This window comes from Quercus suber, unplaced genomic scaffold (assembly GCF_002906115.3).
Source record: "Quercus suber isolate HL8 unplaced genomic scaffold, Cork oak 2.0 scaffold_461, whole genome shotgun sequence".
NCBI classification, from domain to species: domain Eukaryota; kingdom Viridiplantae; phylum Streptophyta; class Magnoliopsida; order Fagales; family Fagaceae; genus Quercus; species Quercus suber.
In genome coordinates, this window is record NW_027069912.1 from 112,538 (window position 1) to 130,646 (window position 18,109).

At 34.0% G+C, this 18,109-nt stretch overlaps 1 protein-coding gene and 2 pseudogenes across 1 annotated transcript; 1 reads left to right on the plus strand and 2 right to left on the minus strand.

Annotated features, from left to right (window-relative positions):
- Positions 1 to 18,109, minus strand: part of LOC112019401 (signal peptide peptidase-like 1) — a 50,764-nt pseudogene that overhangs the window by 8,406 nt on the left and 24,249 nt on the right.
- On the plus strand, positions 6,512 to 7,957 carry LOC136062872 (signal peptide peptidase-like 1; annotated as a pseudogene).
- On the minus strand, positions 13,439 to 16,378 carry LOC112019499 (receptor-like protein EIX2). Its single transcript, XM_024052021.2, has one exon. The coding sequence runs from the start codon at positions 16,376 to 16,378 to the stop codon at positions 13,439 to 13,441; it is 2,940 nt and encodes a 979-aa protein (XP_023907789.2).

The following is an 18,109-nucleotide window of genomic DNA, read 5'->3' on the forward strand; positions in this document are numbered from 1 at the left end:
AAACAAGACCCTTAAGCTTGTACCCCATGTGACCTAGGAATTGAAAATACATAATTCTCCATTGCTTGTTCAATAGTAAAGGGCCACATACACCCCAAAACCCAACCACAAAGCTGAGTGCCATGCTTACAAAGAACTAATCCACTTCAAGTCTGCCATTATGTTTACTCCCGTTGCTTTCTTTGTCAGGGTTTACATCATTTATAGTACAATTATTCGAAAGTGGTAGTCCACAAAGTTTGTTTCCAATAAAACCTGATGCATTGAAGCTCTATAGTTGAGTGCTTAAAGGGATTTTCCCAGTCAAATTATTATTTGACAAGTTCAAATGATTTAAAAATGTCAAACTTGACATGCTTGAGGGAATTTGACCAGAAAGTTGGTTCATGTAGAAATCAATTGATTCCAATGATCTCATAGCACCTATATTCACTACAACAAAAAATGTCTATTACATCAAATGTTAATACAACAAAATTTGTATATAGTAGTTTTAGACAAAATATCGCATCTATAAGTTAAAATTGTTGCAATAGTAACTTAAAAGTGTTAAATTATTGCATCAACAATAATAAGTTGCAATAACTTATAATTTTCAGCTGCAATAGAAGTTTTAATATATTAGGAAAAATTGTTGCAATAACTTAAAATGAAAAAATCGTTGCAATAAATTGATACCAATTGTTTTTGCAATCTATTGCAATGAAAATTTCGAATTAATAACTTATTGCATTGAAGTTGCCATTGCAATAATTTGATATTAATTCTTTTACAATCTATTGCAATGACAAACACGTAACTACAATGAATATATTGTTGCAATAACTTGGAATTAATTATTTCATAGTCAATCGTAATGACAAAATGAATTAATTATCTATTACAATGAAGATATCATTGCAGTAATTTAATCTGATTTATTTTGTTCAATTATTTGCAATCTATTACAACAAGTTTTGTGAAGTAATAGCCTATACTTACAAGATATTCGAAATAGTAAATTGTTCATTGCAACAATATATATATATATATATATATCTCATTGCATCAAAGTTATCATTAAAACAACAATTTAGTGGCAGTTTTCAGACATCCTTGGATCTTTGACACTTCTTAAGTCTTTGCACCTATACAACAACAAATTCTCTGAGAAACTTACCATCATCTCTGAGAAATTGTGAAAATTTGTTGACTTTTGATGTTGCTGAAAATGAGTTTGTTGGAAGCATACCTTATGGATAGGACAAATTTTCAAGCTTGATGATTCTCAACCTTCACTCAAATAATTTCCATGGTCAATACCAAAAGAACTTTGCTCTATTCACTCATCTTGGACCTTTCTCATAATAAGTATTGAGGTATTCCTGAGATGTGTAAAAAATTTTAGTGCCATGGCACAAAAAAAATTCAAATCCTAATAGTTTTATCACTCAGCATGATTATTAGTGAAACTTCCCTTTGAAAGTGAATTGCTTGTGATAAAGGGCAAACTCTTAGTATAGCACATTCTCACCTGTAAAATGATAGACTTTTCCAATAAAAGTTTATCAGGTGAGATCCCTAAAGAAGTGACTAGTCTTCAAGGATTACAACATTGAATCTATCATATAATCTCTGATTGGAAGTATTCCTGAGAATCACTACAAGAAAAAATGTTTATTGCAATAGAAAAAAACGCATTGCAAGAATCATTATGAGTCATTGCAATAAGTTGATACAAGATGTTCAATAAAATTTGAGGTAATAGGTTTTGCAAAAAATTTTTGTTGCAATAAACTCCAAATANCCTTCAATTTTGTCTACTTCAGTGACTGATTTAAGTTCAAACCAATTCAAAGGTTCATTGCCTTATATATCCTCTAGTGTGATTGTGCTAGATCTTTCTGACAATTCATTCTCCAAGTCAATTTCATCATTCTTGTGTTTCAAGACAAATGATTCCAAATTCACAGGATATCTCAATCTTGAAAAAAATAATTTATCAGGAAAAATTCCTGGTTGTTGGATGAAGTGGAATAGCTTGGTGGTCCTAAATTTGGCAAACAACAATTTTAGTGGCAGCTTTCCAGCATCCATTGGATCTTTGACACTTCTTAAGTCTCTGCACCTATACAACAACAAATTCTCGAGAGAACAACAACAAATTCTCGAGAAATTTACCATCATCTTTGAGAAATTGTGAAAATTTGGTGACTTTTGATGTTGCTGAAAATGAGTTTGTTGGAAGCATACCTTCATGGATAGGACACAAATTTTCAAGCTTGATGATTCTCAACCTTCACTCAAATAATTTCCATGGTCAGATACCAAAAGAACTTTGTGCTCTTATTGCACTCCAAATCTTGGACCTTTCTCATAATAAGTTATTTGGAGGTATTCCTAGATGTGTAAAAAATTTTAGTGCCATGGCCACAAAAAAAATTCAAATCCTAAAATTAGTTTTTATCAAGCAGATGATTATTATGGTGAAACTGTCCCTCTTGAAAGTGAATTGCTTGTGATAAAGGGCAAAGCTCTTGAGTATAGCAACATTCTCTACCTAGTAAAATGCATAGACTTTTCCAATAATAGTTTATCAGGTGAGATCCCTAAAGAAGTGACTAGTCTTCAAGGATTACAAACATTGAATCTATCATATAATCTCTTGATTGGAAGTATTCCTGAGAATATAGGTGCTATGAGATCATTGGAATCAATTGATTTCTCCATGAACCAACTTTTTGGTCAAATTCCCTCAAGCATGTCAAGTTTGACATTTTTAAATCATTTGAACTTGTCGAACAATAATTTGATTGGGAAAATCCCTTTAAGCACTCAATTACAGAGCTTCAATGCATCAGGTTTTATTGGAAACAAACTTTGTGGACTACCACTTTCTAATAAATGTACTATTGATGATGTAGACCCTAACAATGAAAACAAAGGGAGTAAACATAACGGTGGACTTGAAGTGGATTGGTTCTTTGTAAGCTTGGCACTCAGCTTTGTGGTTGGGTTTTGGGGTGTATGTGGCCCTTTACTATTGAACAAGCAATGGAGAATTATGTATTTTCAATTCCTGGATCACACGGGGTACAAGCTTAAGAGTCTTGTTTTGTTGTAAGTAAATGTTGTAAGATTCTTAATATTTTGTGTAAATGTCATGTTTATCAATATTTTGATGATTTCTAGAGCATCTTTGTGCTGGTTAGTACTTATGTTATTAGTTAATTCACTCCATTAGCATAAATGAATATGGTGTTACTTCCTATAAATGTCAATGTAATGCAATTTGGAAAATCAAATTTTAGTCCGTAAAAGCAATTGATTCTTTAAAAGCAATGTAGTATACTATATCTTGAAATGATGCCCTGTTTGCGTTATTGTTACTCTCTTTTTTTTTTTCTTTTTTTTTTTTTTTGGGTGAGGATTATTTTTGTTACTTTGAGGAGGAATTTTGGTATCTTAGTAGCTAAGTGTTCATTTGGCTATCCTGATAACTCTCTTTAGAATTTCCTAGCGATCACTTTGTAAAGTCTCAACAAGATTGTGCATAGCTGGACAACTTAATCACATTTATAACAAATTCCAAGGGTATCAGTTGGATCCCTTCCAAACAATTTCAGAGAAGGAATCTTAGGCTACAAAATAGTGGCTCTGTAAAGTCTACTGTTCCCTTGCCAAATCTGGCCTTTGATGTCGGAGGAGATTTTTTTTTGATAATCTCAAAGTAATAGATAAAAACTACCTTGAATCTGGATTTTAAGGTTTTTCATCTTTTTTGTTTTTCTTGAAATGTTAATTAAATGTACACAATATTTTGATAAAGTAGCAAGTCTAGTGCTATGCTTCTATTTACTCAGGTCTCCCAAATGACAGTTAATTTACTATACCTTTCTCTTAAACAACAAAAAGTCTCTCAGCAGTGCTTTCCTTGAGTTTTAGGATATTTAAAACTGGATGGTTCATTTTTAAGAGTCATGGTTATGCTTGCAAAGGACCAATATTGAAAGGTACTGTAGGGAATTTGAAAACTTAATTGGGATTGGTCATATGGAAGTTTTACACATTTGTTCCCTATTTAGGTGGACAATTTCTCAAGCATCATATTGAAGACGAACATGAAACTTGCAACTTGCAAGTCAAGCTCAATAGTGTCCAGTGGAATTCTTTCTCCCACTTGCAAGAATGTAGCATACATGAAAATTATCATGTGTCGAGAAAATCAAACCATAAATAGTAGTTCACATCTCTCTAAGGTGATATTTAAATGATCACTTTGGTTAATTACTAAAGAAAATGAATAAAGACATAAACATTATTTGTGAGCTAACCATCAATGGCTGGTTTTGGCTAAAAACCTATTTAAACTCATGCTTGTGTTGTTGCCTGCTATTAAACATGTAAAGGTTCCTTTGAATTCAATTCTTCCTTACTTATTGCTTCATTAGATCTGTGTCTTTCATAATTGTTGTGCTTCTCTTGCTATAGTTTTCTCTGTAATTCCCTACAATTCAAGCCTATGCAAAGGAGCTCCAATCTAACTTGCAATGAGAAAGAAAAACAAGCCCTTCTAAGTTTCAAAGCTATTACAAGTCCTTCAAGTAGGCTCTTGTCTTTGTATGTTCAAGATTGCTGAAGATGGATTGGAATTTGACTTGACAACATTGGTTAAAATCGGGTTGAACTCCACCTAGGAATTAACATTCTGCTGATGAATATAGATTACCATTGGGTGGCAAGATTAATCCTTTTTTTACAAGAGCTAGAACTACTAAATAAATTGAGTTAATTATTCTACTAGTTACTTGCAGTTTAGAAATCTGTCACAGCTTTACTTTATTAATCTACAGGAAAATGATCTTTATTTGAATAGTCTAATTTTGGTTTCTCATCTTTCTTCCCTGCAATATTTTTACGCAAGTGGTGTCAACTTTCAAAGGGAAAAATAAAAAAGCTTCAGGTAAATCAGCTCCCGTTTATTTTAACATTATGGTCATCTCAATGCCAACTTTATAACATGCATTGGTCCCTGATAATGTCGATTTTCTATCCCTTGAAGAGCTTAATCTTTCTATGAATCTTTTTTTTTTCTTAATAGTTATGACAATGGGAGAGGAGGATTTGAACCATGGATGTCTTCATTGGAAACACCATGAGGTGTCAATTGAGCTACAAAACTCTTGGCCAATCATTTCAGTGGCACAATAGCAATTAGTAATAAACTTTCATACCTGTCCTTAGACTCTAGTAATTTGCAATGCCAAGTACCGAGTACCAAACTAAATCTTTGCAACCTTAAACACATTTTTGTCCAGCTGTCAGTTGTCTGAGAAAATCCCAGATTCCTTAGGCCATTCTAGGCATCTTGCATATCTTTCTTTCTATATATGATAATCCTTCTGTGGTCCCATCCTGAATATCTTGGAAAATTGTTAACCTTGTGGAAATTACATCTTCACACTCTATTGTCATGAATGTAAGCCCCAATGGGGCTCCTACTTTGAACTCAATGCCATCATAGTGAGTCCACACTTCTTGCATGGTCACCAACACAGAAACCTTATGCAGTTAGACATCTCACAAATAGGAATTTTAGACAGTTCCAAACTGGTTCTAGAATTTAACTTTGTACATTAAATTGATCAATCTCCCTAAGAGCAAACTTGATGGCAAATTGGCAATGTATCCAAGTTATTGCTAAATTTTGAACTTGCTGATTGAGCTCCAAATGTTTCAAAGGTCAGCTACAATAATCATATCCAAATGTTACAATTTTGAATATTGCTTTTCTAGACCAAGATCCTCATCTTGTGCCAAAACATTATTAGAAATTTGCCTGATAGTTCTTGACATATTAGATAAATCTCTATCAAGAGAACTTCATCATTCCCAGATGCATTGGCTATTTTTGACCCAATTAAACAGGGAAAAATAACCTTTCAAGGGTGATTCACAATCATGAATCATTGGCTCCCTTATATAAGCTTGAACTCTTGTGCTTGAACAACAATAGCTTCTTCATAATTGTACCTTTTTTATTGCAGAATTATACACATTGTGGGCTCCTTGATCTAGACTGGAATTATACCTTTGTTTATCTTTTTATGCTATAGATGTTGGGTTTTCTTGGTGGGTTGATAATTTGTTTAATTAGTGGGAAAAAGATTCAAGAAGGAATGGAAAATTTTAGATTTTGGGTCATTATCTCCCTGTTTGGATACTCAGAAAACTAAGTAAACGTAAATGAAATGATAAAGTTTGATTCTTTACCATATGTTGGGGGTTAATTTTATAGAATTAGTGAAATGGTCAGCTCAGTATTTTAGACTCAGTTGGACGGAGGGTCGTTGCTATATTGGGTCTTGGGAAAGAATAAAGATTTGGAATTTGGAATTTCAATTCTTGTTATTTTCTTACTTACCCTAAAAAAAATTGTTATTTTGCTGGAAATAAAGTGATCTTTGGGCTAAATATGAGTGAAGTTTTTATTGATTGAAGTTTTCTGCTGATTTAGGTGGAATAGATTCCTTTCCTCTTAGTTGGGATACTGGGGTAGCTTACTTAGGTGAAGTAAAGGACAAAAGCATTAAGGTTTTGCATATGCTATTCTTGATGTTCGTAATGTAACTTTGTTTTTGGGGTCCTTAAGAAGGGAACTAAAAGAATGGGAAAATTGGCTTTGCTTGGATGCATTAGTGTAGTGGTTTTCCACTTCTGAAACAAAGAAGAGAGAGAGAACATGAAAATTACTTATGAGAATGCTGGGAAAACACATATGCATGAGATGCTCTGGAATCAACCCTTTTCATGGAAATGTTGAGAGTTTTCCTTTTGCATAATTTTTATATTTGAGTTTCATGTAAAATGGATAATGCCAAAATATATTTCTTATGCGATTAAGCCATTTGATTTTCCCAAGAATTCTAAGTTTTTGAGAGATAATATTCACATGCACTCTTACATGTTTCTTTTAATATGATTTTTTTTCCAGGTTGCATGGACTTCTCTGGTCTGTGTTTATCAGAGGGCCAATGCAACTTTGGTTGCAGAAATTGTAACTGTTAACTTCTTATATTGATGCTTATTTGTGCAAAAAGACTAGTTTAAGATAACAAATTAGAAGGCTGTGTGTTTGGTAAGTCATGGAGTCCCTGTGGAAGCTTTTATATTTGCTGGAGCCAGCACCCGTTACACTCAGTGTGACGGCAGTAGCTGTAACATTTGGATCTGCATTTCAGGCTCTAAATTATGAGAAAGAAATGGAGCAAAACCGTGACTTGTCTGAGGCATCCATTACACTAGATAGGTCCCAAGCACTAATGATCCCAGAAATGAGCTCTTGCAGTTTGCTGTTGATGTTCTACTTGTTCTCTTCTGTCTCACAACTCCTTACTGCATTTACAGCCATTGCCTCTGTTTCATCACTTTTCTTTTGTCTATCTCCACACGTTGCATATCTGAAGTCACAATTTGGTTTGACTGACCCATATGTGTCACGCTGCTGCTCAAAGTTGTTCACACGAATTCAAGCTTTATTATTGCTGGCATGCATAGGTACTGTTGCAGCCTGGCTTGTTTCTGGGCATTGGATATTGAATAATTTATTGGGCATCTCCATATGTATTGCATTTGTGAGCCATGTGCAGCTTCCAAACATATGTGCAATGCTGTTCATACAGTTGTTTGTATATGACATATTCTGGGTGTTTTTTTGAGAGGTTTTTTGGGGCAAATGTCATGGTTTCAGTGGCAACACAACAAGCATCAAATCCTGTTCATACAGATGCTAATAGTTTGAGTCTTTGAATCTACCTGGGTCACAATTGATAACAAAAAGCTGGAGTTGCCTGTGAAGATAGTTTTTCCTAGGGATTTGTTGGGCAGAGCGGTTTCTGGAGGAAATGGTTCAGACTTCATGATGCTTGGTCTTGGTGACATGGTAGACATCCTGCTCTTTTAATTGATATTATATTACTTTAATTAATTTAATTTTTTGCCAAATTTGGGAGGTCTACTGTATTTGAGCCCTGTCACATTTTAATCAGTATCTTGTTGCAATTAATTTTTCTGCTGACTGTCATCATTGTATATGTACTACCAAATAATATTGAAGCCCCCTCCTACTATTCTATTAGGCAAGTTATACATTAGGGCATATCCATAAGTTTTAGTTTGTTATTCCAGAGAAAAATTTTCATTGTGGAAGATCCAGCCATGTGTTTATCACACTCTCTTGGTTAATTAAAAAGTCATGTCCTGATGTTAAAAAGTATTAAGTGATCTTGCATGTTTTAAAACTTCACCAGACATTGATATTTGTTCTGTTGTTCTATGATTTGCTAGACGTGCTGTGCCAAAATATTATGTTGTGTTCTTTGTTCTCTTGGTTCAGGTTGATATCATTGGGGTAGCATTCACTTATTTTTGTGTGTAGTAATGTATCACATCCTCTTATCTTTTAATTCGTCTCTAGTTTGGTTGTTACTTCATGCAAACTACGTTGTTGGCACTGTTGACATTTTTTAGTCAGATGCAAGCTTGAATTTATACTCAGACACTCATGAAATTTGTTAAGCTTAGAGATCGTGATTTAATTATACGATGTGGATCCTTTTTTTTTTTACTACATACATGAGGAACTTAGAATTTTTTAGAAACTTGATAACTGAGATGCAACACGTACGACATGTCGCTGAGTCACTTCGAGATAGGATGGAGCATATGGCACAGTCGCTATAACCTACTGTAGGTCAGGAGTCACTGAAGTAGACAAAATTGAAGGATTGTTTGGAATCTCACCATTGATTTGATTGTGGGAAAGATTTAGATAATAGGATTGAGAAGACAAGTTCCAAATTGAAGGAGGAATCACATCTGAAATTTGTGCGTTGGATATGTCCAAATACCAAAGATTCCTTTGTGAACAAAGCCATGGAGGAAATTTTGGCCCTAAATTCCATAATCGCAAGCTTAAATACTCCAGTTGAAAAGGAGGAATCCAATCGTGACTTACATTTAAAGTCAGCCGGTTTCCATATGCAAAAAATGTTGTCAATCTTGTTAAATTGGAAAAATGAGATTTGGACACAACACCTTCCAACATATTTGAATCAATAAACAAAGTGTCTAGCATGGAAAGCTGCCCAAAATTTTGAGGAACTGTTCCGTTAAATAGATTATTTGAAAGATCCAAGTGTGTCAGAGATGAAAGACTTCCTAAAGACAATGGGAGTGGACCGGAGATTGAATTATTCCGAAAAGAAAGGCTGACTAGATTTTTTTAATTGCCCAAAATTTAGAGAAAGAGTTCCGCTAAACAAATTTTGTGAAAAGTCCAGGTTTGTCAAAGAGGAAATTTTGGCCCTAAATTCAATGATCGCAAGCTTAAATTCTCTAGTTGAAAAGGAGGAATCCAATCGTGACTTACATTTAAAGTTAGATGGTTTCCAAATGCATAAAATGTATTCAATCTTGTTAAATTGGAAAAATGAGATTTGGACACAACACCTTCCAACATATTTGATTCAATTAAAAAATTCTCTAGCTTGGAAAGCTGCCCAAAATTTTGAGGGAGAGTTCCGCTGAACTGATTATTTGAAAAATCCAGGTTTGTCAAAGATGAAAGATTTCCAAAAGACACTGGAATTGGACCTGAAATTGAATTATTTCTAAAAGAAAGTCCGACTAGATTTTTCAATTGTCCAAAATTTTGAGGGAGAGTTCCGTTGAATTGATTGTTTGAAAAATCCAGGTATGTCAAAGATGAAAGATTTTCTAAAGACACTAGAATTGGACCTGAAATTGAATTATCCTCAAAAGAAAGTTTGACTAGATTTTTAAATAGCCCAAGTTCATCCGTCAAATGACCATGAAGTTGAGAATATCTTAAGTCTAAGATCTCTAGTCTATCTGAAAGACACCTTGATAAACTTTCTAAGATTTCAGATATCTCTTGACTCCATTTGTTGGATGACAATCTGATTTCCCTTAAGTTACAGAGATTTCCCAATGGTAATCTATATCAGCAGAATTTCAAATTCCTTGGTGGAGCTGGACCCAACTTTCCACTTATATTGTCACATTAGACTCCAGAAACTTTCTTGAACAGACAAAGTCAACAACCCATTCGAAGGATTTTTAAGACCTTTATAACTTAGAAGGGATTGTTTCTCTTTCTCATTGCAAGTTACATTGGAGCTCCTTTGCATAAGCTGGAATACTAGGGTATTGAAAAGAAAACAAAACCAAGAGAAGCACAAGAAATTAAGAAAGATATAGACATGATGAAGCAATAATTAAGGAAGAATTTCGGTCAAAGGAAACTCAATATGTTCATCGCAGGCCGCAAAACAAGCATTTAGTTAAATAGGCTTTTCGCCAAAACTAGCCATCAATGCTTAGGTCACAAATAATGTTTACGCCTTTGTTCATTTCTCCAGTAACTAACCATGGTGATCATTTAAATATCACCATAGAAGGAACTGCACGCCACTAGCACATAAACATCAGAATTTTCATGTATGCTAGGGTCATGATTCTCTAAGGACTTTGTAAATAGGATCTTCAAAGTTCACTAACTACAAAGTTTCTCTTAGATGGGATAAAGTATTCCATAGTACACTATTGAGCTCGACTTCCAAGTTGCAAGTTTCATTCTTTTTCATTGGTCCACAATAGGTCACAAGACAGGCTTTCATATTACATAGGCCTTCAGCCCAAACAAATCTAACTAGCTTTTAGGTGAGTGTTTCTTGGTCATGTCCCCCTTCTTATAGATTTGAGATGCTTCTTCTTAATTCTGAATTAAGAAACTGCATACCAGTAGCAAATAAATGTATAGGAACATGGAAACATGATATCAAATGTCATTTAGACCAAGGTGCAGTAGCTTTTGCAAAAATAAAGAAGGAAGCAACATTGCCTAACCAGGTGATGGGCTCACCATCACTGTCTTGATTAATTAAGCACAACCTTTGATTCCCTAAACATCATCTTTTTAGCTGAATGAGAACATATTCATCATAAAAAAATAAAAATAAAAAACATATTTGATTGACTAAGTATAACCTTTTGTTTCCTAAATGTCCTTTTTTTAAGATGATTCATCAGAAACAATTACATTGCAAACAAGACTAGCAGACTAACAAAGAACCAAAACAATACAAAGAGCCCTTTCAACAATATAGGATAAAACACTATAGATTACAGGTCAACATATCATTGAAAGCAAACAGAAGATAGACAAATACAATAGTTAAGGATTACATATCATCAAAAGCAAAAAGAAGATAGACAAATACAATGGTTAAGAATTAGAATCAAATACAGTCATAGGGATATTCCAAAAATAACACAACCTTTGTTTTTGGCAGAATTCATAATATGCCTGCTTGATGCCAGTCCATCTAGCCTTTACGACAATAATCTTGAATGTAGTTTTTTCATCTTTAAGTTATTCTCATGCCATTGACAGTTCTCTCCATCCAAGTGTGATATATAAGAGCGATCCAAGAAACTTCAAAAATGATAACAACGAAGCTTTTCTGCCTTTTAGAACTCCTATTGCCCAAGCTAACTATGCACCCAAGTATTAGGTCTTCTAGGACTGGAATAAAGCCTATTAGTCAGAATACCTGGTAAGCTTGAACTGCTAAACTTTTGGTGGAGTAAGTCTAATAGCATTCCATGTTGTCCCCCACATTCAAATAATCCTGATTTTGTAGTTCTAAATTGACATTTTCCACTACATTTTGATCAAGGTTTGCCTCAAAACACTTGCCCTGAATATGAATCAAAGCCGCAAACCCTGCTGGCTGCCAACTTTAGTTTCCTCCATTGTGATCTGATAAGACCTTTACATTCACAGTACTGACTATCATTGCTGATCCGAGGTCTATATTTAAGCAACAGAGGACCATGATGCCTACTATCCTGCCAAAGATAACTACCATTCCCATCTTCATAATGATATTTGAGAAATTGTACACCTAAATTGGGGCCTAAAAAAGAGTAAAACTTCGATATGGTCAGTCCCAAGTAAGAGTCCAGATCCCCTTAAAAGTACATTTTCACTAATGCTCCCCTGCAAGCACAATCATGATATTAAATGAATAACATTGTTCTAAAAAAATGAACCATCCAGTTTTAGATGTCTTGAAACAGGAGGGAAACACTGTTGAATATACTGTAAAAGTACCCACACTTTTGCAATCTAGGCTTCCTTCTTAGTTACTGATGGCAAAAAATCCACCAAATAACCTTGGAATTTGTTACAAAGAACACAATTAGTTTACTCGGTTATGCAAAATCTTCTTGTCTTTCGTTGAAACTTTATAAAGAGATCACTAGGAGGATCTAAAGAGAGCTAACAGGATAGCAAAATGAACACTTGGCTCCTCATGGATTGCCTTTGAACAAAAATTTGATTTTACGCTATTAATATACAGGGATTAAATGAAACTATGAAGTGAATTGCCTTTGATGTTTATAAGAATAAACACCATATTCATATATACCAATGGAGTGAATATAAATAATAATAATATAAGTTACCCAGCACAAAGATTATATAGAAATTGTCAAAATATTAATAAACACTAGTAGACTTTAGAGAGCCACTATTTTGTAGCCTAAGAGTTCCTTCTTAGAAACTGGTTGGAGGGGATCCAACTGATAGCCTAGAATTTTGTTATAAACAACATGTCTAGTTTGTCCAGTTATGCACAATATTGTTGAGACAATGAGACTTTACAAAGTGATTGATAGGAGATTCTAAAGAAAGCTACTAGGATAGCTAGATGAACACTTAGCTCGCCTATGGGAATATCATTTAAAGTAATAGAAACAGTAACAAGGCATCATTTCAAGGTATAGTATACTGCATTACTACTTTTAACAAATCAATTCCTTGTATAAGCTAAAATTTGATTTTACAATATTAATGTACAGGGACTAGATAAAGTTACAAATTGGATTTCCTTGGATCTTTTTAGGAAGAAACACCATATTCATATACGCCATTCAAGTTAATCAACTAAAAATATAAGATTAACCAGCACAAATATGATATAAAAATCATCAAAATATTGATTAACATGACAACATGACCACATGACATTTGCACTAAATACTACGAATTTTACAACATTTACTTACAATGAAACAGCCCCCTTAAGCTTATTCCTCATGTGATCTAGGAATTGAAAGTACATAATTCTCCATTTCTTGTTCAATAGTAAAATATTAATCTATAGGGACTGAATAAAGTTACAAATTGGATTGCCTTGGATCTTTTTAGGAAGAAACACCATATTCATATATGCCATTCGAGTTAATCAACTAAAAATATAAGATTAACAAGCACATATATGATATAAAAATCATCAAAACATTGATTAACATGACAACATGACCACATGACATTTGCACTAAATATTACGAATTTTACAACATTTACTTACAATGAAACAACACCCTTAAGCTTATACCCCATGTGATCTAGGAATTGAAAGTACATAATTCTCCATTTCTTGTTCAATAGTAAAGGACCACATGCACTCCAAAACCCAACCACAAAACCAAGTGCCATGCTCACATAGAACCAATCCACAACAAATCTCCTAGCATCTTGACACCCTATGTTGTCAATGTGGGGTTTTGCACCACTTGTAGTACAATTATCTATAAGTGGTGGTCCACAAAGTTTGTTCCCAATATAATTGGACGCATTGAAGCTCTGTAGTTGAGTGCCGAATGGGATTTTCCCAGTCAAATTGTTGTTTGACAAGTTCAAATGATTTAAAAATGTCAAACTTGACATGCTTGAGGGAATTTGACCTGAAAGTTGGTTCACAGAGAAATCAATAGATTCCAATGATCCCATAGTACCTATATTCTCCGGAATACTTCCAATCAAGAGATTATATGACAAATTTAATGATTGTAATCCTTGGAGAGTGGTCACTTCTATGGGTATCTCTCCTGATAAATTGTTCATAGAAAGGTCTATACATTTTACCAATCGAAGAATGGTACTATACTCACGAATCTGCCCTTTTATCACAAGCAACGCACTTTCAAGAGGGAGTGATTCACGAGAATAAGCAATTGCGGAACCAAAACTTGAGGAACCAAAACTCGTGTCGTAATCTGAAATATCTTTTGTGGCCATGGCACTAAATTTTTTAACACATCTCGGTATGCTTCCGACTAGCTTATTACATGAAAGGTCCAAGATTTGGAGTGAAGTTAAAGCACAAAGTTCTTCCGGTATGTGACCAAGAAAATTATTTGAGCGAAGGCTAAGAATCATTAAGCTTGAACATTTATGTCCTATCCATGAAGGGATGCTTCCATCAAACTCATTTTCAGCAACATCAATGGTCATCAAATTGTCACAATTTTTGAAAGATAATGGTAATTTTCCAGAAAATTTGTTTTTGTGTAGGTGCAAAGACTTAAGAAGAGTCAAAGATCCAATGGATGATGGAATGTTGCCAGTGAAATTGTTGATTCCTAAATTTAGGAGCTGCAAGTTGTTCCACTTCATCCAACAATTAGCAATTTTCCCAGATAAATGATTTTTTCCAAGATTGAGAAGTTGCATTTGTTTGGGCTCATTCATCTTGTAACACAAAAAGTGAGAAATAGATCCAGAAAATGAATTGTTAGAAAGATCTAACACAATCGTGTTAGAGGATACATAAGGTAACGAACCATTGAAATGGTTCGAACTCAGATCAATCATGGAATCAGAAGGCAAATTTATGAGACTATTTACTATCTCTCCATAGAGTAGATTTTGGGACAGATTTAGAAAGCCAATCTGAGAAGACAAGTTCCAAAATGAAGGGGGAACAACACCAGAAATCCTTGTATTGGATATGTCCAAATACCGAAGATTCCTTTGCGAACAAAGCCATACGGGAAAATTTGGCCCTAAATTCCATGATTGCAAGGATAAAACCCCAAGTTGAAACGGAGGAATCCAATTTTGACTTGCTTTTAAAGTCAGTTGGTTTCCAGATGCAGTAAGTGTCCTCAAACTGGTTAAATTGTCAAAATGAACTTCGGACACAACACCTTTCAACTTATTAGAATCAATATAGAAAGTATCAAGTTTGGAAAGCCGTCCAAAACTTTGAGGGAGGGTTCCGTTGAATTGATTAGAGTAAAGATCCAAGTATGTCAAAGATTGAAGATTTCCAAAAGACACTGGAAGTGGACCCGAAATTGAATTCTGTGAAAAAGAAAGTTCGACAAGATTTTTTAATTGCCCCAAATTTTGAGGGAGAGTTCCGCTGAACTGATTATTTGAAAAATCCAGGTTTGTCAAAGATGAAAGATTTCCAATGGCACTGGAGATTGTACCCTGCAAATTACTGTTGCGAAGGTTGAGAAACTCAAGACGACTAAAACTATACAACCAATTGGGAATTGAAGAGTTGAAATAGTTTCCAGATAGATCGAGGTGCCTAAGAGAAGTCATGTTGTGGACATCAACAACAAGAGGAATGAAAGGAAGCTGGCAATCTGACAACCGCAACTCTAACAAAGAAGGGAGTGTGTTTGTGAGTTGTACCCAATCAGAGGCTTTGCTAAGATAAACAGAACTCATATCGAGATGTTGTAGCAAAGGAAGACCAGAAAGCCATTCAAGGTTATTCACATATAAACCAGAAAGACTAGAATTTTCGAAATTGTAGATTCTAAAACTTTCGAGATTGAGATTGAGATAGTGCAAATTGGAGAGATTTCCAAGTTGATGAGGTATGAGTCCCACAAATCCCGCATTAGAGAGATCAAGATGGGTTAAACTGCTCATTATACCGAGAAAAGAGGGAATAGGAGTATAAGAGAAATCATTGTAGCTGAGGTCCAAGTAATTCAAATTGGAGAGATTTCCAAGTTGATGAGGTATGAGTCCCACAAATCCCGCATGAGAGAGATTAAGAGATGTTAAACTCTTCATTGAACCGAGAAATTCGGGAATAGGAGAAGCAGAGAAATTATTGAAGCTGAGGTCAAAGTAATTCAAATGCTTCAAATCAAGCAGAGAAGGATTTAGCTTACCACCAAACATTGACCGCCGCTCAAAGGCTTCTTCTTGTTCGTAAGTTGCAAAACCGCCTTCAGGATAAGAGGTTCTGAGATGGAGTTGTTGGACATGACCAGTGAGGTTGTGGCAGACAACACCCTCCCATAGACAACAATCCCCACGGGCAGTCCAAGAGGAGAGCCGGTTAGAAGGATCAATAAGATGTTGCTTGAAGTTGAGAAGAGCCTGTCGCTCGGTATCGATGCAACGAAGCTGAGAGTGTCCGGTGCAGAAAATGAAGAAATTAGGAAGAGGAATAATTAGAAAAGCCAGGAAAAGGAATCCTAAGGAACCCTCCATTGTAAAAACGATTAATTGTGAGTTGTGTAAACGATACTAATTGTATGGTAATTTATATAGGAGAACCTCCGTTTGAATTTGTTTCGTTTTACACTTCAAGCATTGACTGAAGTCTCCCTCCATTTAGTGGGGCCTTTACCTTGGTCTGGCCACTTATCTTTTTTCTTTTTTGGCTGCCACATATTATTTATTTTTTTTGGTAAACGCCACATATTAATTTGCTTACCTGCCAAATGTGCTTTAAGAAAATTTTCAGTTTTTATAAAAAAATTCAGCAAAATATTCAATAAACTTTTACATAACAAAATATATGTTTTTTATTTTATTTTTTGATTATATTTGTTTGGTAATGAGAACAGAAAAGTAGAAAGTTAGAAATTAAATTACTATTATATTCTTATTATTAAAAATAGAATGATGAAAAAGTGGAGTAATTTGATACTTTTTTTATGAGTTTCTAATTTGGTAAAAATGAAGTGTAAAATGTATATTTTATATCATCTAATAAGAGAATGCCACATTAACATTTTATTTAAAATTCAATATATCTTATCACATCTAATAACATCTCAATAAACTCTCAATTTAGTTGGATTTATATGAGTATTATAATTAATTTCTTTTCTTATTGATCTCATTTTCTTTCACCTTTTCTTCCCAATTTGGAAGGAAAATAAAATGGTGAACTTGAGTGAAAAACTCCATCCACCCCCAAAAATTAAAAAGAAAAACTTCAATTTATTTCTTATAGGTGCCTAAAATTTTTGATATTGTTATGATTAATCAAAGTTATTCAAAATGCCATTATTTGGAACCGTATAATTATTTTTCTATATTTCCATCTCAATGTTTTCAAGAAAATGTCCACAAAAATAATTTGACAAAGAGTTCAAATAAAATTTTACTTGATTTATATTAGAAAATACATTGAGATGCCTATATTAATATAACATGTTACAATCCCATAAAAAAAAAAAATAAAGCATGTTAAGTTTCTTATTAATAATAATAGAGTAAAGTTTAGGATAAATTACACTTTATCCACCTGTGGTTTGCTTAAAAAGCATTTTGCCTACTTGTAGTTTAAAAATTGATACTTTACCCACCTGAGGTTAGCTCCGTTTGTCTTCTGTTACCTACCTCGGTTAAAAACAAGGGTAAATTTGTATTTGTTACCCTTTTATGTCTCTCTCCTCTCAAAACATAAAAAACTAAAAAATGAAGGGAAAAGAAGGTCTAAAAGCTAAGTTTTGCAAAAATTAAAATCTTACTTTTACATCTTCTTTTCATGTATCAACTTTTAAATCTTCTTTCCATAAAAAAAAAAAAAAAAAAAAACTTTTAAATCTTCTATTTTAACACATTAAAAATTGAAATTATGCATCTTTATGATGATGTTTTCCGGTTCCCAAAGTACAAATCCTTATTTGCTACTGCCCTGGGTTTTGGCAGCCAATTGTTCACTCTGTAAGGATCTTTTTATTTTTATATTTTGTTTAGATTCATGAAGCTTAGTTTATCACGTCACTGTCCTAAATGCCCTCTTCATTCTTTGCTTGTATTTCCAGCACTGTCTTCATTTTTATGCTTGCGTTGGTTGGTGTATTTTGTGCATACAACCGAGGAGCTTTGTTACTGCACTGGTAGTTATATATGCACTCATGTCTGGGATTGCAAGATACACATCATCCTCTTTCTATTGTTAGCTTAAAGGAAAGAACTGGGTTAGTC